General features: G+C 40.2%; 2 protein-coding genes across 6 annotated transcripts in view; one reads left to right on the top strand and one right to left on the bottom strand.

The window, feature by feature from the left end:
- Nucleotides 1-12,660, top strand: part of LOC142159777 (uncharacterized) — a 93,163-nt gene extending 80,503 nt beyond the window's left edge. The window contains exons 1-4 of one of the 4 annotated variants that reach the window (XM_075214465.1): nt 2,043-2,095; nt 7,795-7,892; nt 7,984-8,095; nt 9,359-12,660. In XM_075214465.1, coding sequence (XP_075070566.1) covers nt 2,080-2,095; nt 7,795-7,892; nt 7,984-8,095; nt 9,359-10,773 — 1,641 coding nt within the window. In that variant the 5' untranslated portion in view covers nt 2,043-2,079 and the 3' untranslated portion in view covers nt 10,774-12,660. Of the gene's footprint in view, nt 1-2,042; nt 2,096-7,794; nt 7,893-7,983; nt 8,096-9,355 lie in introns of those variants that run through there. The other 3 variants (XM_075214464.1, XM_075214467.1, XM_075214463.1) reach the window with 3 other exon arrangements.
- LOC142159791 (uncharacterized) overlaps nt 1-21,465 on the bottom strand; it is a 1,176,369-nt gene that overhangs the window by 1,094,809 nt on the left and 60,095 nt on the right. The window lies entirely within an intron of this gene.

The following is a 21,465-nucleotide window of genomic DNA, read 5'->3' as shown; positions in this document are numbered from 1 at the left end:
ATAAAGAACATTTATAATGTGTCTGGCCAGTGCAAATACTTATAATAATTGTATATGAACACAATCCTGTGTCATCAAAGGGTGTGTAACAGGATGGATCTCACCCATTCATTGTATGCAGCTGCAGCACACGGGTACATAAACTGGAACCGTCTGTAGGATGTATGGGTCTGAAGCGTGATACAATTGTCACTGATGGTAGCTCCCAAATGGAAGTATGTTAATTCTCTTCTAAGATCTTGGTAGAAGGTAAGAATATTAATAATGAAAAGCGCTTCACCTCAATGAACCGGCGTCCCGACTTTTACATCGGCTTTACCAGATGACGTACTGGGAACACTACCATCAGGACTGGTGCCAGCACCTGCTTGCTGATTCTGCTCATATGTGGACTGCTTTGAATCCATTTGAATGAGCCCAAAGCACTTGTAGTGCAAAAAAATTGTAGAAATACTGCTGACAATTATGACTTTTGACAGCCAGAATAATTAGTGTTTGACACTTGGGAATATGGGACACCCCAAAGCGCTTGTAGTGCAAAATATTTTATTAGATAGATACTGCTGACAAATATGACTTTTTATGACAGCCAGAAAAATTAGTGTTTGACACTGGAGAATATGGGACACCCCAAAACACTTGTAGTGCAAAAAATTTAAACATAAGCCTCCTCTATCCTCCACTCTTCCTGCTCTAACAATTGCTAATAGAATTTGAATTAATAATAGAATTGAATAGATTAGAAATGATGTAGGTGTACAATTATTGCTCTGTCCCTGCTCTAATACAGCCTGTGACATAACCCTGCTCTCTCCCTCTGTCAAATGGCGATGGATTGCTGTGGAGGCGTGTATTTATGCTTATCAAATCTCGCGAGAACCGAGCTCAGAAATACGAATACGTCACGATGACGTTTTGCCTCGTTTTCGATTCCGAATGGGCGGGAGAGTACGAGCCTGTTCGGCTTGGTACTTGGATAGGCGAAGTTCGGGTGGGTTTGGATCTCAGGGATCAACTAATAACAATATATATTAGCTTCTCTGGGCTTTAATCAGGTACTAATTAATAGATGTTACTGTCCTAAAGCGTTATATACAATATAACTATAATAACCATAAACCCTTAGCAGCTCCTAATGTCAGATTTTTGTGAGCCAAATCCTAAATCAATAAACTTGTATCAGGTAAAGAAAAAATAAAGATGTAGAGAATATAGAAAAATAGGAGCGCTTAAATATATAAATTATTTCCACCATTCAAATGAAAAGCATAAAAGAATATTTATTCCTAAAACATAAAGAACATCATACGTATCAACAATAAATGTACTCAAAAATATCGCATAGGATTATCCTTAGAACACTTTTACAAACTTCACATCATATGAAAAGCATGCACCATAAATAATTATGTTTGCTGATTATCATACAAATTGGAGAGAGATTTGAACTAATTGCCAATCACAGTACTCTGGGTATAGCTGACCTGTGTCTCCCAGAGAAATGTTACTGGGTGCAGCCATTGTGGTGTGGTCTTGTTATATCAGAGGGAAATAACTTGGATGTCATTGATCCCTCAGGATAGAGTGAAGAGGTGAATGTACTTTAGGACGTATATCAGTACAGAACAAGTAATGTCTTACAGCTGATGACTGACAGATATGTGACAGTAATTTTCCTCTCCTCCACTCAGGAGGTAACAGGCAGCCTAGTCCCAAGTAACAATCAGCAGCTGCATCTAAGAGATATTGTGGTAGTCACAGTAATTCCTACTGTATAATCCTCATAATACTTATATCCTCCTCATTCATCACCTATTTTATTTTACCTGTGTTATGTTTATCGTTATATCTCATTATATCTATGTAGGTACATAACCTGCCAGTCACTGCGTCCTCTCACCCGGAAGATGTTACCTGACATCCGGTCTGTGCGGTCCACTGACTTCCTGACTGTGCGGTCCACCAAGTTTTGATTTGTGCGTTTCAACTGATCTCCGTTGATTGCGTTCCACACACCGGAAGAGTTTTTTCCTATAGCAACTTCCGGGTGACCGTAGAGTAGGAGGGAGCAGAGAGGAGATGTTGCTGGTAACAGGTAATGATATTTATTACTATTATTATTATTAAAAATATGTTTTTATTATAGAGGGGGAGCAGAGTCTGGTGGCTTATTAGCATACTACATGTTACATATTATAACACAGTTGGAGCAGACTAGTGTCATGTTATTATAATACAGGTAGAGTAGTCTCTGTTTCCTATTATACAGGTGGAGCAGACTCCATTGTCTTGTTCTCATAATACATGTGGAGCAGACTCTGGCGTCCTCTTATTATAATACTGGCGGAGGAGACTGGTTTCCTGTTATAATACAGGTTGAGCAGATTATAGTGTCTTATTGTTATAGCAGCTGCTGCTAACAAATATTAACTTGCTGAATGGTTGTGGAGACGAATAATAGATAATAAAGTATAAATAACATTTATTTTTTTTTAAATGATGAAACGTGGAAGGAGCTGGGGATGTAGTTGTGTGAAGAACACAAGCAGTTCATATACATCTAACAAATGGGCTGAGCTTAGGCTGTCAGTCAGGGCTTCTTGTTTTACTAAACAATAGACTCTCACAGAGAATGTCAGTGTCTGTGAGAATCTTCAGAGTCTAAATAATTATCCTCTAGTAATTGCCTCAACCTACCCTATGCTATATAAACATGGCCAGCAGGCATTTCATAAAACCTACATGTGAAGGGCAGAAGTAGGCTAACTATGGCTTCTAGGATGACAGTTTACGCTGGGACCTATGGTTCCACTACAGCTGCAAAGTCAGCTGAATCATTTAAATTTCTCTGTGTGATATTCGATACAAATAGCGATATGCGCTTACCCCATACAGGTGAAAATCGAGCATGTAGAAACTAGGTGGTAGTGGGGATCCGTGACCAGGTGCTCTACTAAATCCAAGTATTGATGAGACTATGTTGCCGGCTACTGAACATCTTCCTCTGCAGAAACCTGCTAGTTTCTACATGCTTGATTTTCACCTGTATGTGGCAAGTGCACATCACCATTATTATCTGATAACGCACAGAGAGATTCAAATGTAATGTTTTTAACCTTGAAAGGCTGAAATTCCAGCAGAAGTCTGTTAATAATGAATATATTTTTATAGTAACTTGTATTGGACTTTTATATCACTCTGAGAAAAAGTGTGAAATGTTCTAACTTATGGTACTTCAAGAAAGCTGATATTGTGTAGTTTTGGGTGGTTAAAATATTGGCATTGTCTGTAAAAGTCAAACAGCTATGTTTTATGCAATATAGTAACAAGACCACAATCCTTACATGTTTAGATGTACAATAGATTCTCAATCATCCTAATAATAGGAATAAAGTAATTCTTTGAGAAATGTGTATTTTTGATATGGGTATACTCTTCACTGGAGGATATTCTCTTTGTATTGTGGAAAGACTCTTTCTTTCATCATTAAATGTTGAAGATTTCAATTGATATTCTAGGATTATATGTTTACCACCAGCGCAGATTTGTAATATTGTTTTGTTTTTTTGTTCAATTTTCACTTTAATGTTATAGGGTGATATTTATATAGTGTGTCCTGCTGCAGTTGGTGAGTGCGCAGGTGAATTTGTTTTTTTTTCTTGTGATGGTTAGATCATACATCACATTTGTGAGGGCTGTCTCAGTGCAATGTTGGGGACTGAAACCTGAGAGAGTGGAAGGGAAAGAAAGTGAGATAGGAGATTGTACACAAGTCACTCAAATGGTTTGGCGACCAAAAGGGGAGAAACAGGATGGCCATTGGAGAGAGAGTCTGCAGTGAAATATGGTTTCTTTAGGATTGGTGTTGGAAGGGGGTTGGCAATGTGCCAGTGGAGAGAGACAGGCTGAAGAGGTGAGATGTTGGGTGCAGAAACTTCATCCACGATTACTGGAGAGACTGAAATGAGGGTAAATTGAAGAGTAAAAGAGTGGGTGGTTGGTGTGTGATGGATCTGGCATGAGGGAATATCTTCTTGAATTGTGTTGATTTTGTATTGTGTATAGTATACTGTGTGTAGTGGTAAGTGTGTGACCTGGGGATCAGTGTTTATCAGGTGTATGATGTCAGTCTGACCTGTGTATATAAATAATTGTGTCTCAGGTGTATGATATCAGTGTGACCTGTGTTTAGTGATCACAGTGTTACAGGTGTGTAATATCAGTGTGACTTGTGTTTAGTGAGAGAGCTGAAAAAATATCAGATGTCACATTGCTACCGATTGAAGTGTATATAACGTATTGAATCGAATGAAAATACCAAACATCCCTAATTCATACATTTGTAACAGATTTCATGTAGAGCAATTGCACCAAGGAGGTATCTGGGCGTACCAAGGCTAGGTACACACTGAAGAATTTTCCAACCGACGTGTTATCTCAAACGATTGTACCTACCACTGAAGGTCCGATCAGTATGGTGATTCATCCATACACACTGACACGAATGATTTACCTTCAGATCTGTGCTCTTCATCTGGTGCTTCATCTGGTCCTCTAGTCTTCAGAGAATGACAGCATAATATTCATTCATTCATTATTGTCACAAAGATTAAACCCACCTTATTATAGCTATCCACATGTCCTAACGAATTTCTTTAGCTTCTGTGACTCTGAAACGAAACATTCTGTCTCAGAACGATTAAATGAATTATTCCTTCTACAGCACTCTATACATTTATTCACTGGGACACTCATTGCTAGTATCGGCTGAAAAGAGCCAGACGCTTTAAACTCTATAGAAATTAGAACATGAGTGCATACACACTACGTGATCGGTGGGTGATTGGTCGGAAAATATTAAACAGTACGACCAACCAAATGAAACGATGATTGACACTTTGGGACGACTTTAGATCATTGTGTCACTATACACACTCACACGATATCTGACTAAACGGTCGGATGTCAGCTGATTGGAGGTTTTTCGTGCAATCATCGGGCCACTGTATACCTCACCTAAGACTCCTGGCCATGAGTACTGGTGGTTTAACCTTTAGCAATATAGCATTGTGTGAAGGTCACTGAACCATCTTATGAAGCTGGATCAGAGGAACTTCTGGGAAACACTGACCAGTAGCTGTATGGCTTGGGTAAAAGAATGAATACTCAGTGTTTCAGGTTTTAATATGTTACATGTACACTCTGTGATGTTAATAAAAATGATTATATTCCTAAAAAAAGAGCAGTGAGGAATCAGAGAGTATTAGAAGTCATGTGAGAGAAAAGTCCTATATAAATCACTGATTCACCTGAGTCACATGACTGACGGGCTATTAGATCTCACCCTAGAGATCATCTACCTGCTGACTGGAGAGGTGAGAGATTCTAGGAGAGAGGCTCCTAGTAATTTTGATCTCTGAGATGCTCCCCCATGACTCCAACCAGACACTTTGATGAATTATTCCTTAATTGTTTTGTATATCAGACCTATACATTTGGATGTAGCTGGCAATATTATTTATAGCCGTTAAGTTTTGTTACATCCTTTGTAGAAACAGTTATATTAGAAACTTTTGACTTACTGTACTTCTCCTGCAGCTTCTGCCATCTTCACTGGACCATTTTGAGTCCAGCTCCCAACACAACGTCATAGTGCTGTTTGCATTAATCTGTCCAAAGCAGGTGATTGATCTCTGCGGGCCGGTCATAGACAGAGAACACAAATTTGTGACCCCACTGAAGATGGCAGGAGCTGCACCCATCTCCAATAAACACTTCACTTCATCATCATCATCATTTATTTATATAGCGTCAACATATTCCGTAGCGCTTTACAATTGGGGACAAACATAGTAAACTAATAAACAAACTGGGTAAAAACAGACAAAGAGGTGAGAAGGCCCTGCTCGCAAGCTTACAATCTATTGGACAATGGGAGTTTGACACATAAGGTTAAGTCTACATTTGCAGTCGGCCAGCCAGACTGCAAAGGTAAAAGTGACTCATAAGCTAAATAATCCTGTCACACAACAATGTTGGTCAAGGGGTAGTTGTATAACGGGTGGTAATAGGGTAATGTAGTGAGGTTAAGAGGGTGGTTGAGGAATATTATAAGCTTGTCTGAAGAGGTGGGTTTTCAGAGGACGCTTGAAAGCTTGTAGACAATGAGGAAAAGGTATCTGCTCAGTGAGGGAGTCAGGAGCCATCAGCCTCTATTAGACTTCTGCTCTCCTCCTCACATCATATCATTGTGAGCTACCAGCCCAGAGATCTGACCAGTCTCCTCCTCACACTCTGGTGATTCTCATAACACCTGTAGAAGGGACGTCACTATACTGAATCAATCACCGATTATTGGGATGAGAACCCGTGTGACATTCTCCAAGATCCTCCCTGTGCACTTACATGGTGAGATTGAGGAGTTCACTTAGTTTTGACTGTGTAATCATCTTCAGTTTTTTCACTACACCAGGATACAATGAAGAGCTCTGAGACCGTTAATAGAAATGGTCTGGCACAGTGAAGATACCTACCATTGGGGACTCACATTTTAATTCCTTGCCTGCTGGGTTGATGTGAGTTATTCTGAAACCACCCTTGGACCTCCCTTATTTACAGTCGCTTTCAGTGTTACCGGATGGATGACACTGCTACACTTTATGCTATTACCACAGCGAGAACAAGGGTACAAGATGAGGGTAGTGATCAACTACTTGTAGACACATGGAAACAGCCTACTTGAAAATGGCCATGATGTATGAGTAATCCATCTTTCCTATTGGAACAACTGGAAGTTTCCTTTCACTTCCTCTCTTCACACTTTTATATTAGAATCAATCAGACACTTAATAACAAAGGATTATTTGTCTACGATTGTTTCACATTTGTATCCTCTCTAGATAACATTCCCTAATTTACTAAGAACACTGGGACATGGACATTACTGCCAAGTTCTATATGGTTATCTATGCAGAGTTCAAAGTGAGCCCTGGGTCCTCCTAGACTGAAATGCTGAAATCTTCCTAGACATGGTTTAGAGAGAGCTTCGGTTCAGACGTTTCCTGTCATTACAATTATACATAATATATTTATTGTACTGTACGAGATACTGTCCCATTTCACTTCTCAGTGTGGATCTATCACAGCCAATAGCGCAAAAGGCTTGATTTCAACTATAAGCCATAATTAGCTCTATAGACAACCCAAACATCACAGGTACTACATTAGGCCCCATCCACCATAAATTTGCAGCTTTAGCAGATAACTTCCTGTTCTCTCTTCCTGTGCCAGACTTCTCTCTACAACCTCATGAAGAATTGTACGCTTGTCAAAATATCAGCAATGTTTAAATCCAAGTCTAAAGCTTTTTTACATTACTTAACCCGATTCTCAAGTTTCCTCTGTCCTCCTCTTTTTACTTCATTTGGACCAAGCAGTCAGTGAAGTACTTGGGCATGAAGATATCATGTGACCTGTCCAAACTTTACACTGTAAATTATCTACTCATACTGAGGCAGATATTCTTACACAGTATATGCCCGCGATCACCTGGTAGGTGTAATTGGCAGACATTAAACCCCTCATATAAAGATTTACAGATTTTGACATTTCTCATTGATCCAGCCTGTTTTTACTGTTTTACAATGATTTTAAGATTTAAATATAAAAGAGATTCATCCTTATTTACTTATATTCCTGCTTTCCCTATCAAGTTATAGGTTGCTTAGGTTAATGTACACACAACATCTGACCATCACACCTAAACAATGTGTGTCTTCTGTGTGTCTTCTACAGATGGATCTAGTAACAGAAATACCCCAGAGAGATGTCCCCGTCCTCTTTATTCACAGGATTGTACAGAGGGAAATTACAGTATCCCACAGGAGTGTCAGGTAGATGGAATTTATGGTCTCACAAAAATACTGTTTAATCTTAATTATTGAAATCAGACATTATTAATGTGTTATTTTATTGTTTTTTTAGGTTGAAGATCTGACTGATATTAAGGTAGAAAATATAGAAGAAGAAGAGAAGATGTGTGTGAGGGGTGATCAGCAGTGTAAGGAGGAGAAAATCCCTACAGATATCAGCACCGGTGAGTAATAAACACTTATTACAGAAAAGAGTGAGATATTCTCCTTGTTCAGACACTTCCACAATCACTTGTTCTACACCCATACAGCCCCTATTAGACTCATGTTCTCTTCCTCACATCATATCAGTGTGTGCTACCAGCCAAGAGATCTGCCCAGTCTCCTACTCACACTCTTGTGGTTCGCATACATCAGTACAAGAGACGTCACCATAGTGATTCAATCACTGATCAATGTGATGAGATGGATGGTATTACCCATGATCCTCTCTGTGCAATAGTACATGTGACATTACCCAATTTTTTCCTTCTTTAATAATTCCTAAATGTTTTATTCTCAGTATGTGTAACACTGCAATACTAAAGCAGGTTATTTCCTACATACATTCCATCACAACACACACTTCACACACACTCTACCGTCTTGCACTCACATTACTATAATCACACACCTATCATTGTACCATAGCGCCCTCATATCTCTGTGGTTGGTGCTTTGTACTGTTGCTCTTCATCTTCTGACCTGTCTCTGTATCCTGCTCTGCCCTTATGCTTTCTCCTACTTTTTCCTGTTGCCCGTCTGTGCCCTGCTCCATTCTCCTACTCAGTGCTAATGCTCTCCTCCGCTCTGTGCCTTCATCATTCTGTGTCTCTATTTCCTACTGTGCTGTATTGCTCTGTCAAGCTGCTCTCCTTCCCTCACAGTGCTTGTCTACGCAGAAGATGCAGTTTAAATTAGTTGTATTACTCTAGCCCGGGGCTATGCTGCCTGATGTTGATTTATAGAGGCTGCTTCATTGCTTCATTGTTTTGTTTTGCTATTTACCTGTCCACTTGCTGAACATTGAGTAGTGTAAACCAATAGAAACGGTGTTGTGTTAACTTAGCCCATGTCTACTCTGCTACCAAGGCTCAAATGTTTGTGTGTGAGGGCAGTGTCTGTATGAGCATTGTGGTTGGATAATGTCACTGGCTAATGAAACTATCCTATAATACATGCTGGGCAATGTGTGTGCCTGGGAAATGTTACACACCAAAGTCTGCGTTGCATTGTCATATGTGGCTGGGTCTATGCAAGTTCTTGGTAATGCTTTATATTTTAAGCCAATGTTTTGACTGTATAAATGCTGTACGTACATTTAAATTTGTAATGAAATATTCTTGTTTGCAAACAGAAATTAAACAATTGATCCTCATGCACTCACTATTTCTGTAAAAATTTGCTACTCAATGTCTATTTCCATACATCTATTTTATTTCCAGCAGATGGACACACAACCACGAATACCTCAGAGGGATATCTCGTTTTGTCTCCAGGCTATGAAATAGAAGATAACAGCATACAAGATTTTCCAGGAGGAAAACCCATTACTCCAAATATGCATCCAGAACTTCACAGTGCACATATATCATCTGATCCCTCTAATCTTGAAGCATGTTTTCCTAATAACTCAGATATTGCTACACCTAGTACAGCTCATAGAGGTAATACAAAATTTCCATGTTCTGAATGTGGGAAATGTTTTACATATAAATCACGTCTCATTACACATCAGAGAATTCACAGTGGTGAAAAACCATTTCCATGTTCTGAGTGTGGGAAATGTTTTACACGCAATTCAGGTCTTGTTAAACATCAGAGACTTCACGCAGGTGCTAAACCATTTCCATGTTCTGTGTGTGGGAAACGTTTTACAGTTAAACACAGGCTTGTTAAACATCAGAGACATCACACAAGTGAGAAAACATTTCCATGTTCTGAGTGTGGGAAATGTTTTACACGTAATTCAGGTCTTGTTAAACATAAGAGAATTCACACAGGTGAGAAGCCATTTTCATGTTATGATTGTGGAAAATGTTTTACACGCAATTCAAGTCTTGTTAAACATCAGAGAATTCATACAGGTGCTAAACCATTTCCATGTTCGGAGTGTGGGAAATGTTTTATACAGAAATCACATCTTATTGGACATCAGAGAATTCACACAGGTGCTAAACCATTTTCATGTTCGGAGTGTGGGAAAGGTTTTACAGAGAATTCACATCTTGTTAGACATCAGCGTGCTCACACAGGTGAGAAGCCATATCCATGTTCTGAGTGTGGGAAATGTTTTACAGTTAAACACAATCTTGTTAAACATCAGAGAATTCACACAGGTGAGAAACCATTTCCTTGTTCTGAGTGTGGGAAATGTTTTACAGATAAATCCAATCTTGTTAAACATCAGAGAACTCATACAGGTGAGAAACCATTTCCATGTTCTGAATGTGGGAAATGTTTTACAGATAAATCCAGTCTTGATATACATCACAGAACTCATACAGGTGAGAAACCGTTTCCATGTTCTGAGTGTGGGAAATGTTTTACAGATAAAGCAGGTCTTCTTACACATCAGAGAATTCACACAGGTGAGAAAACATTTCCATGTTCTGAGTGTGGGAAATGTTTTACATTTAAATTCAGCCTTGTTACACATCAGAGAATTCACACTGGTGAAAAGCCATTTTCTTGTTTTGAATGTGGAAAAAGTTTTACATTTAAATTCAGCCTTGTTACACATCAGAGAATTCACACTGGTGAGAAGCCATTTTCTTGTTCTGAATGTGGAAAAAGGTTTGCACAAAAACTCTCTCTCTCAAAGCATCAAATAATACACACAAGAGAAAATCAATGTTCATGAACTGATAGATGTCAAACAGGGGTTGCAGCAATAGATGTGCATTTTATAAATGTAATAGATGCAAATAGGAATAAATACATTTACATAGTGTATACTGATAAAGAAACACCACGTCTGCCCAAGCCTCTTAGTCCTGAATTATGATTTGCAAGTTGAAGTCAAAGGATTGTAGGAGAAAGAATAGTGACAAAGCCAATGTTAACGAATTGGAGAAAGTAGAATAGTGTACAGTCAAACAAAGCAAGTTTTCTTAAAAATACAAGCAGAGAAATCCGAAGTAAAACTTTGTTTGTGCCAAGGTTTGGCAGAGCATAGGGGCTTTATAAAGGCTACAAACAGGTGAGATAAATTGTTCTGACTGACTCGACCTGTTCATTGAAAGTCTGATTGCAGAGTATTGAAAGCTGTACAGTGGTACGGGTGAGGAGACCCTTCTGCTTATCTTCACTTAGTGACCATAGAAGGAACAAACAATTCACTGTGCAACTTAACACATCTGAAGAGGGCTGGAGTGCCAAAAACAGATGCATCTCCCCTTCAGAGAGTTATATTACACACACAAGAATAAGATATTCCACCAGTGATGCACACTGTTTTGAAGATTACATTAACCAGATCACTGTGTGCTATTACTAAAATAGCAACCCTTGCTTGCAATTGCCTTCTCACATGTTAACCCAGGGGTTTCCCACATTGGATCTAAGTTGGGCAACTATGCATTAGGGCTGTTACGTTTGAAATAGCTGAGTAGCCACTGACTGGTATTGGCACAACTAGACTGAGAGGCGCGGAGTCTAACGCACCCCTGGTGCTCATCAGGGATCCCCGCAAGGAGGTATGGACTTGGCTTTGTGAGGTGCGCAGGTCACGGTTCTCCCACTTAGTCACCAGTGCAATGGAGTATACACAGGAATGGTAGAACAACTGGATACAAGCCAGCAAAGGCGAGGTACAAAAGGGCTGATACAGGAAAGTGGTCAGGGGTAGCTGAGGTCAGGAGCCTTGTGCACAATGAGATACTGAATCACAGCAAAGGGATTGTCATGAGACAAGCCAGAAGTCAGAATCCAAATAGCAAAACACAGAAACAGAACAGGACACTGGAACGCTGAAGATTGGTGAACCAATGTTCTGGCAAGGTACATCTGAGAGTCAGGTCCTCAAATAGGAGGAAGTAAGCCCTGATAGGAGGAGAGTGATTTCGGCGGTCAAAGCACAGCTGACCGAAGACGGAGCCCAGAACAAGCGTCCCACTGCCTAGCAACGGGACACGACTGAAATGCGCATGTGCGAGCTGGGGGAGGCAGAATCCGAAAGAGAGTCCCGCTGCTAGGCAACGGGACGCGAGCAGGAAGTAGGACATGGCACCTAGGAGAAGTGTGGGGACGGCGCCTGACTTATACAGACCATAAGTCATGTACAGGAATTATTTAAATCTACCCAGTTTCCAGCCAGTACAAACTCAGTGTAAGGGTGATTACAAGTTATTGTGCTTTATGTGATCATGTACCTGTAATGCCATGTATTGTTCCTGCTTGGATGATGTAACCATGCTTTATATATGTACATTTACATTATTACCTTTATATGGTCACAGTCCAGGAGCTACTGTCCAGACAATTTCTATATAAGAATAAATTTAACAAGAACAAAGCAGCCTAACCTAGGACCTGAACTGACTGTGTCCTGACAACTTCTCCCTAAAGATGTCAGGTGTCAATGACAGAGGGGCTCCCTGGACTGTGATCACTGTTTATACTACCGAAGCTAAGTATATATAATCTATCACTTTAATTTTTGTTTGTTTTAATTACTAGTAGTTTCTTATATTCACTCAATAAATCACTGGTATTATTTGAACCTAGGTTCCACTGGGAACAACATTGACATAGTCTGACAGGATATCATTGGTGTAATTGTAAACAGATATTAGATATAATTGGTTCAAACAGCATAGTGAGAAAAAAACGAAAAGGGAGAATTGCTTCCTTCATGGTGGCCTAGTTCCAGACTCTGAACCCCATGTATGACAGAAGTAATTAGACATGCAATACCAGCGTGCTTGGCTGACTCTTGTCAAGCAGTATGTAATATAGATCTATCAAGGTATGACAAGGGACAAAAACATAGCTGCTAATGTTTTAAATATCTGTGTACAAGTAATAGTAGGTCAGGAGAGTGAATGTTAAACGTTGATTGATGAGAATTGTGCATTAAAAGGGCAGCTGGCTTGGCTCTGCGTGTGCATGAGGGATCAGGAAAAACAGGCTGGGGAATTAGTGTAGAAATACTCTCGCTATGCAGTAGAGGTTGTAAATGAAAAATAAAAGGGATAAAACTGTCAATCCTGTCTGTGTGAAGACGCTCATACAAACACAGACGTGGGAGGATTTAACCCACATTGATACAGACGCCTCTGATGAGGAGATTGAATATACAAATTATGTAATGGGGGAACTGTTACCTATAATAACTAAGCAACAGAAAAGAGAGTATAAACAGGTTGGAAGTGGGACAGCTCAACCACAGTCCATTTATGGACTGAGGAAACCAGGTCAAATACAGAAACAATGATCAGAAATGGGGAATAAAGACAGAGACATAAGGAAGAATTGTTAAGCTGATTGTTACGATTGTGGGAAAATCGAGCAGATGGTGTAATGTTTGAGCGTAGATCCTCTTGTCAGATTGTATATGCAGAGAGCAACAGAAACTGAAAATGCATTTTCAATGTTACATCTAATGAGAGACTCAATTGCACAATTGTATGATCACCCGTCTGACTTGGTACCTAACACACCTTGGTCTGATATAGGAGCAGGGATTCAGAGGTGGCGTGAATTAGCATGTGTTACTGAAATAGAGAGGCATGGTTCAACGACCGAGAAGCAGGATACTGCTGGTACTGGTTTATTTGTAAATGTGATGTGGACAGGACCTGATATGGTAGAAGTAACCCTACGTTTGATAACACAGATGTTGCAAACAGCTCCTGGTTATTTGAAATCTACTTTAGTTGCAATGTTGCCTGTTAAACAAACTGTTGAAACAGCTGTATTTGATTTATGTACAATGTTGAGTCAATTGGCAGAATTAGACACTGTTAGCAAGCATAGGCAATGCCCTGTTACAGGAGGGATGTGGTGACAACAGAAACAGTATAAGCCCCCACCACAGATACTCAATACAAAGTGACTAGAAAACAAATGTTTCTTGACTTGCTAAAGGAAGGAGTACCTAAAAACACACTAGATGGTATATCACCTGCAGTTTTGTTTAAACAGTGGAAAGCAGTTCAAGAGAAAAAAAGGGCACTGTTCCTAAGCACATTACCAAGAGTGACATAGAAGAGCAGGCACATCTTCCTCCCCTAATGAGACCCACAGCACTGCCACTTTCTAACCCATATGCAGAAGTACAAAAAAACAGTTGAGCAATACCAGCCACAGTGGGGTGGAGGAGGTGGGTGGAGAGTGCCATACCCTTTATGAAAGAATGGCAGGTCCCAGAAGCCACAAGTACATTTCAACTTCTGTGTTATGAAACCTAGGGACCGACACCATCTAAAGGTGGCGATATACTGGCAACCAAATGTGAGCCCTATAAGATGTACATCATTGCTGGACACAGGAGCAGAGGTCTCACTATTTTCTGTTTCATATCTCCCCACTTCACAACATATTGGTAGATGTAGAAGGTTTAGGAGGTACGCAGACGTGAGCGGCCTGTGTTCAATGCAGACTCCAAGTAGGGAAAGGACCAATTTTCCCCACTGAAGTGTTGGTATCTGAACTACCAATAACATACTTGGAATGGATATTTTGGGAGGGAAGTCCATAGACACGCCCTTGGGCACTTGTATTTTTGACCGTTGTGTAAAATTCTTCAGTGTCTGCAGTGAAAGCAGTATTTACAGGAAATGCAAAATGGTCCCCCCTGTTTACATTCCTCCTTCAGTGTAACATGTAAACCTCAAACAATATTGTTTTCAAGGCGGTTTAAAGGAAATTGGAGAAACTGCAAGCATTGCTACAAGAAGGTGTGTTACTTGAAACGGTCAGCCCATGTAACACTCCAGTGTTCCCCGTGAAGAAACCGGACAGTTCATATAGTTTCACAGTTGATTACAAGGGTCTCAACAAGGTAGCTCCTCCTCTTGTGACTGTAGTACCAGATATAATCACAATAGTGGAGAAGATCACAGAAACAGCAGGAGAATGGCATGCAGTACTTGATCTTGCCAATGCTTTCTTCTCAATTCCTATTACTGCTGAGTCCCAGGACCACTTTGCTTTTACTTGGGATGGAAGAAAAAAACATTCCCACTGTTTCCACAGGGATATCTTCACAGTCCAAACAATATGTCATGGACTGATTGCATGTGACCTTGATATGATCACACCACAAGTCACTTGTACCATTACATTGATGACATCATGTTGTCAGGTGACTCAAAGGAGCAGGTGATGCAGGATTTAAAGACTTACTGACTTTATGTTGAGTTGATGCTGGATGATTACAAGGCCCAATACAGACTATTAGATTTCTGGGCTTGATCAGGACTGCAGAGTACTATACCTCAACCAGTGTTGGAAACTATTCAGTAGTTGAAGCCTCCAACTACTATGAAAGAAGCCAAACAGATTCTGGAGCAGTGGGCTATTGGAGAGCATTTGTACCACATCATGGATTTATTTTAAGACCCATCTAAAATGTGACACATAAAAAGACTGAATTTGTATGGAATGCTGAGCGGGGGAATGCTTTTCAAGCTGCAAAGCAAGCAATACAGGCTCATAATGCTTTAGGTCAAATACACCCAGATCAGCCTTTCTTTCTAGACATTACTGTGACATATCATGGAATGTCATGGGGTCTCTAGCAGAAGTCACCAACTCCAGAAGATAGACTCCAATTGGATTTTGGGTTAAACAGTTCTCTCCAGCCCAAAGAAGATACTCACCTTTAGAGGAGCAGCTACTGGCTGCATACCCAGCCCTACAGCATGTGGAGTCAACCACAAAGAAGCATCCAGTGATCATAAGAACTGATTTACCAATTGCTGTATGGATCAGACAAGGACTTGAACCCAGAACAGCAGTTGAGCTGAAAAACCCACTTTACAGAAATGGAAATGGTACCTGTCATAAAGAGGTGGAGTACCCTCACAAGAACTCTCTACAAACAGCACACCACTGGCTGACATGATTACATTTGAAGTTGTAGAGCAGGAGTTACCCCCTTTGCAGATTGGAGGTAGAGTTGTAACAGTAGCCGAGCCCTACTCCTATTTGATTGACAAACGGAGGCATTTGGTATGGTTTACTGATGTGTCAGTGAGTTTAACACCAAATTTTTGAAGATGGACAGCTGCTGCATATCAATATATACAACAAATGATACTGCATGAGCGTGGAGAAGGTCAGTATGCAGAATTGAAAGCAGTGAAGAAACAGATGATCCTGTTCTCCTTTATACAGACAGTTTGGCAGGGTTCAAAGGACTAACTACATGGTTACCTACCTGGAAAGAAGATGACTGGAGAGTCAGCAACAAGCCAATCTGGGGAGGGCCTGATTTCTGGACAAATATATGGAATAAATGTAGTAAACGATCAGTCGGCATAGGACATGTAATTGCTTATACAGGCCTTGAGCAAAATGATATTGCAGATGCTGTTAAACTTTCCCCAACTGATGATACAGAGTTATACAATCTCAGAAAGTGGGCTCATGCCCATCGGGGAGTGTAAAGAATCTATGATTGGGCCGAAACAAAAGAATTCCCTCTCACACAAATCATGACTAGAGACATTGTCCAACAATGTGAAACTTGGCAACAATTGAATCGCAGAAAAGCTTTGACCTGAGATTTGGGGTCTGTTATCAGAGGAAAACAAGCTGTCTGAGTATGGCAGATGGACTTCATAGAATCTCTACCTACAGGAAAAGACAGGTACAGTATTGCTGTACAGCAGTAGATACCTACTCCGGAGTATTGCTGGTGTTACCCATTGTCTGTGCCCACTAAGATGCAACTCTAAAGATGCTGGAGGACATCTGCACACATTATGGCATTACCATCTGTATGCAATACCATCTGTATGCAATACCATCTGTATGCAATGACATCTGTATGCAATACCATCTGTATGCAATGACATCTGTATGCAATACCATCTGTATGCAATGACATCTGTATGCAATACCATCTGTATGCAATACCATCTGTATGCAATGACATCTGTAAGCAATACCATCTGTATGCAATACCATCTGTATGCAATACCATCTGTATGCAATACCATCTGTATGCAATACCATCTGTATGCATTACCATCTGAAATACAACCGATCCCATTTCACTGGTGCGAGAATCAGTCAGTGGACCAAAGACAAATATGTATATTGGGGGTATCACATTTCCTATTGTCCTCAAGCAGCAGGATTAATAGAAAGAATTAATGGCTTGTTAAAGGAGCATTTTAGAAGGAGAACGTCCATGCATACATTAAGGATATGGGATAGAGTCTGTAGAGATGATGTGTATACTATTGATGACTCCCTTTCAGCGGCTGTTACAGCCACCTGCACCTAGGCCCCAACATGCAATCACAGTATGTACCAAGTACCAATTAAGGCATATAAACTCCGTTTTCCAGTGTTCATTAGAGAGAATATGACATTGTGTGAAAGACAAATTTATGATCCAGGGGCAGAACAAGTAAGAGCACCTACTAGCGTTTTAGAATGTAAACATGGAGAGGCAATGTATTTCCTTCCTACAGAAAGCGTCAGAGGTAGATGATCTAGAGAAGGATGAGTTAGGAGAATACTTTGCACAGCTCTTTTTCCATGATTACTGGGTTCTAGAAAAAGGCGGTGTGATAGGAACTGTAATCATCATTCCAGATACCACAAACATTGGGTTGTGTGATCACACAACAGGATTAAGAAATAACAGACCGAAAAATCTAGATAATTCCTGCTGGCACCTTGTGTGATAATTCCTGAATGTTTTATTCTCAGTATATGTAACACTACAATACTAAAGCAGGTTATTTCCTGCATACATCCCATCACAACACACACTTCACACAAACTCTACCTTCTTGCACACACAAAACTATAATCACACACCCATCATTGTACCATAGCTCCCCTCATATCTCTGTGGTTGGATGCTTTGTACTTTTGCTTTTCATCTGAACTGTCTCTGTATCTTGCTCTGTCCTTATGCCTTCTTACACTTTGTGCTATTGCCAGTCTGTGCCCTGCTCCGCTCCATTCTTCTACTCAGTCCTAATGCTCTCCTCCGCTCTGTGCCTTCATCATTCTATGTTGCTATTTCCTACTGTGCTTTATTGCTTTGTCAAGCTGCTCTCCTTCCCTCTCAGTGCTTGTCTACAGAGAGGCCATAGCCTACATTAGTTGTATTACTCTGGCCACATGTTTTTGCTGTGTGATGTTGATCAGATGGACATATAAAGGCTGCTTCACTGTTGTTTTGATACCTATGTGTCTACTTGGTTGACTTTGAGTAGTGTAGACCAATGGATAGGATGTGGTGTTAATTTAGCCCATGTCTACTCTGCTACCAAGGCTCCAATGTTTGTGTGTGTGGGCAGTGTCTGTATGAGCATTGTGCTTAGACAATGTCAGTGGCTAATGAGGCTCCCTGTCCTATGATACGGGCTGGTCCATGTGTGTGCTTGGGAAATATTACACACCAAAGTCTGCGTTTTTGCTTTGTCCAATGTGGCTGTGCAATCTGTGTGTCCCTGCGGCTGGGTCTGTGCAATGTGCTTGGTAATGTGTTATATTTTAAGCCAATGTTTTATCTGTATAATTACTGTTTGTACATTTAGATTTGTAATGAACTCTTCGTGTTTGAAAATAGAAATTCAACATTTAAACACCTTGAACTTATTAAACGTATGAAAATTTGCTACTCAATGTCTATTTCAATATATCTATTTTATTTCCAGCAGATGGACACAAAAGCAAGATTATTGCAAAGGGATATTTCATTTTGTCTCCAGGTTTTAAAATAGAAGATAACGTCATCATCATACATGATTACATGATTTCTCAGGAGAAAGCCACATTAGTCCAAATATACATCCAGTACTTCACTGTGCACATATATCATCTGATCTCTCTAATCATGAAGCATGTTCTCCTATTCCGATACCTAGTACAGCTCATAGAGGTTATACAATATATCTGTGTTCTGAATGTGGAAATGTTATACCATACTTGCCGACTTTCTTCAGCTCTCTTCCGGGAGCCAGTCAGTGAAGGGGGACGTGAGGGGGCCGGGACGGCCAAAATCGCGTCATTTTGGACCCGCCCCATATGACGTCATGATGCAAATGCGTAATTTGACAGCGGGGGGGCGGGGCCAAACGCCGCGATTCACCGGGAATAGCGGCGTTTGGGATCTAATTCTGCCCACTTCACTAGGAAGTGGGGCACTTCCTAGTGAAGTGGGCAGAATTCGGGAGATTGCCACACGAGTCCGGGAGACTCTCCCAAAATGCGGGAGTCTCCTGGACATTCCGGGAGAGTTGGCAAGTATGTGTTATACATATAAGTCAGATCTGGTTTCACATCCGATAACTCATACAGGTGAGAAATAATTTCCATGTTCTGATTGTGGGAAATGTTATATACAAAATTCAAATGTTGTTAAACATCAAAGAATTCACAATGGTGAGCAGCCATTTCCATATTCTGAGTGTGGAAATTTTTTTGCACTCAAATTAGGTCTTGTTGTACAGCAGAAAATTCACACAGGTGAGAAATGATTTTCATGTTCTAAGTGTGGGAAATGTTTTACAGATAAATCTAATTTTAATAAATATAAGAGTATTCACACAGATGAGACACAAATTCCATATTCTGAGTGTAGAAAATGTTTTACAGATAAATCATATCTTGTTAAACATCAGAGAACTCACACAGGTAAGAAGCCATTTCAGTGTTCTGTGTGTGGGAAATGTTTTTTTTTTTTTTTTTTAAATAAGTTTTTATTGAGGTTTTTAGTAACAAACACAGGTTACATATATGCAATTTCAACAATATTCGTTTTGGATGGCGAATGATAAAGAGATTATAACATCATAACAACATAGTACTAAGCCAAAGGTGGCTAAATGTGTCAGAGAGTGCGAACATTCCCATCCACGAAAGGTGGGTATAGCTGACCTGACATATAAAACATAAAGACAGACGGGGGGAAATATAACAGAGAAACATAAGGAAAGAATAGGGGATGGCATGATGCAAGTCATCATAATAATAAAAGGCCTACAGCATATACAGAGGAGATATAGAACATAGCCTAATCCAACCATTACAGACGGCTGGTTCACCCCTGTAACCTAAAGATACATGTTTCAGACGGATGAACCCAAGGCCGCAAACTCTGGCGAATCTATAGTCCAGCCAAGGTCTCCATATAGTATAATATGTTACAAAAGAGTCCCTATCTGACAAATATAATTCTTCCATGGACCTGTAATATTCTAATCTCCTGATCCAATCCCGAACATTTGGTGGCGTGGTTGTTTTCCATCTCACAGGTATGACTGCCTTGGCGGCTTATATCACAAATTTTAACAGAGATTTTTTAAAGCAGGAAATTGGCATATCTACTTTATTGAGGAGCCAGTACATCGGGGTATCGGGAATAGCCTGGCCAAGCATCTTCTGTGTGATGTCTATAACCTGTGACCAAAAGGGTTTTAGTACGGGGCAATCCCACCAGAAATGTAATAAAGATCCTGATCCTGAACTACATCTCCAACAGGCACTAGACAGTCCGCGAAACATTTTTGCAAGATGTTCCGGGCATCTGTACCACCTGGTAAGAACCTTAAAGTGGGTCTCTAATATTGAGACGTTAGGTGAACAAGCATGGATTGCCTGGAAAATTTTCAACCAATCAGTCTCTCGTAGTTCTATTCCTAGATCCCTTGTGTGGGAAATGTTTTATCTTTAAATCCAGTCTTATTACACATCAGAAAATTCACACAGGTGATAAAACATTCCCATGTTCTGAGTGTGGGAAATGCTTTACATTTAATGGGGTCTTATTACACATCAGAGAATCCACACAGGTAAGAAGCCATGTACTTGTTCTGAATTTGGCAAAAGTTTTACACAAAGACTATCTTAAAGCTTCAGATGATGCATGCAAGAAGAAAACAATTTCCATGTGCTGATACATATGAAAGAAATACTGTCAAAATGTGTATTTTATAAATGTAAATGATTAAAATATACATAAATACATTTTAGAGTGTATTCTAGAGTATTCTGGAAAAAAAATATAGAGCTATTGATTATGCATTATTCATTTATTGCAATAGAGCATGTGTGACAGGTTGGACCGCCTCTGCCACCCTGTCTGTTGTTGCTGGGAACCTGCTAGGCTTACTTTGCCACTGTTCCCTTTCTTTATTCCGAATACGCCCCTCCTACCGCAGGAGGAGGAGCCCGCTGCCACCACTGAGCTCCTTTATGTGGCACTCAGAACCACATTCCTTCTGGGTAACTGATGCTGCTAACGTACCTCGCTGCTGGTGTACCTGGGCTGGTACCCCTGACCACTTACTATGAATCAGGGTGCTGTAGATGGATCCCTCTTGGCCTATCACACTGGCCAGAGCTGCTGGGTAGCAGCAGA

Source organism: Mixophyes fleayi, chromosome 6 (genome assembly GCF_038048845.1).
Source record: "Mixophyes fleayi isolate aMixFle1 chromosome 6, aMixFle1.hap1, whole genome shotgun sequence".
Classification (NCBI taxonomy): domain Eukaryota; kingdom Metazoa; phylum Chordata; class Amphibia; order Anura; family Limnodynastidae; genus Mixophyes; species Mixophyes fleayi.
This window is presented reverse-complemented; position numbering and strand designations above follow the sequence as displayed.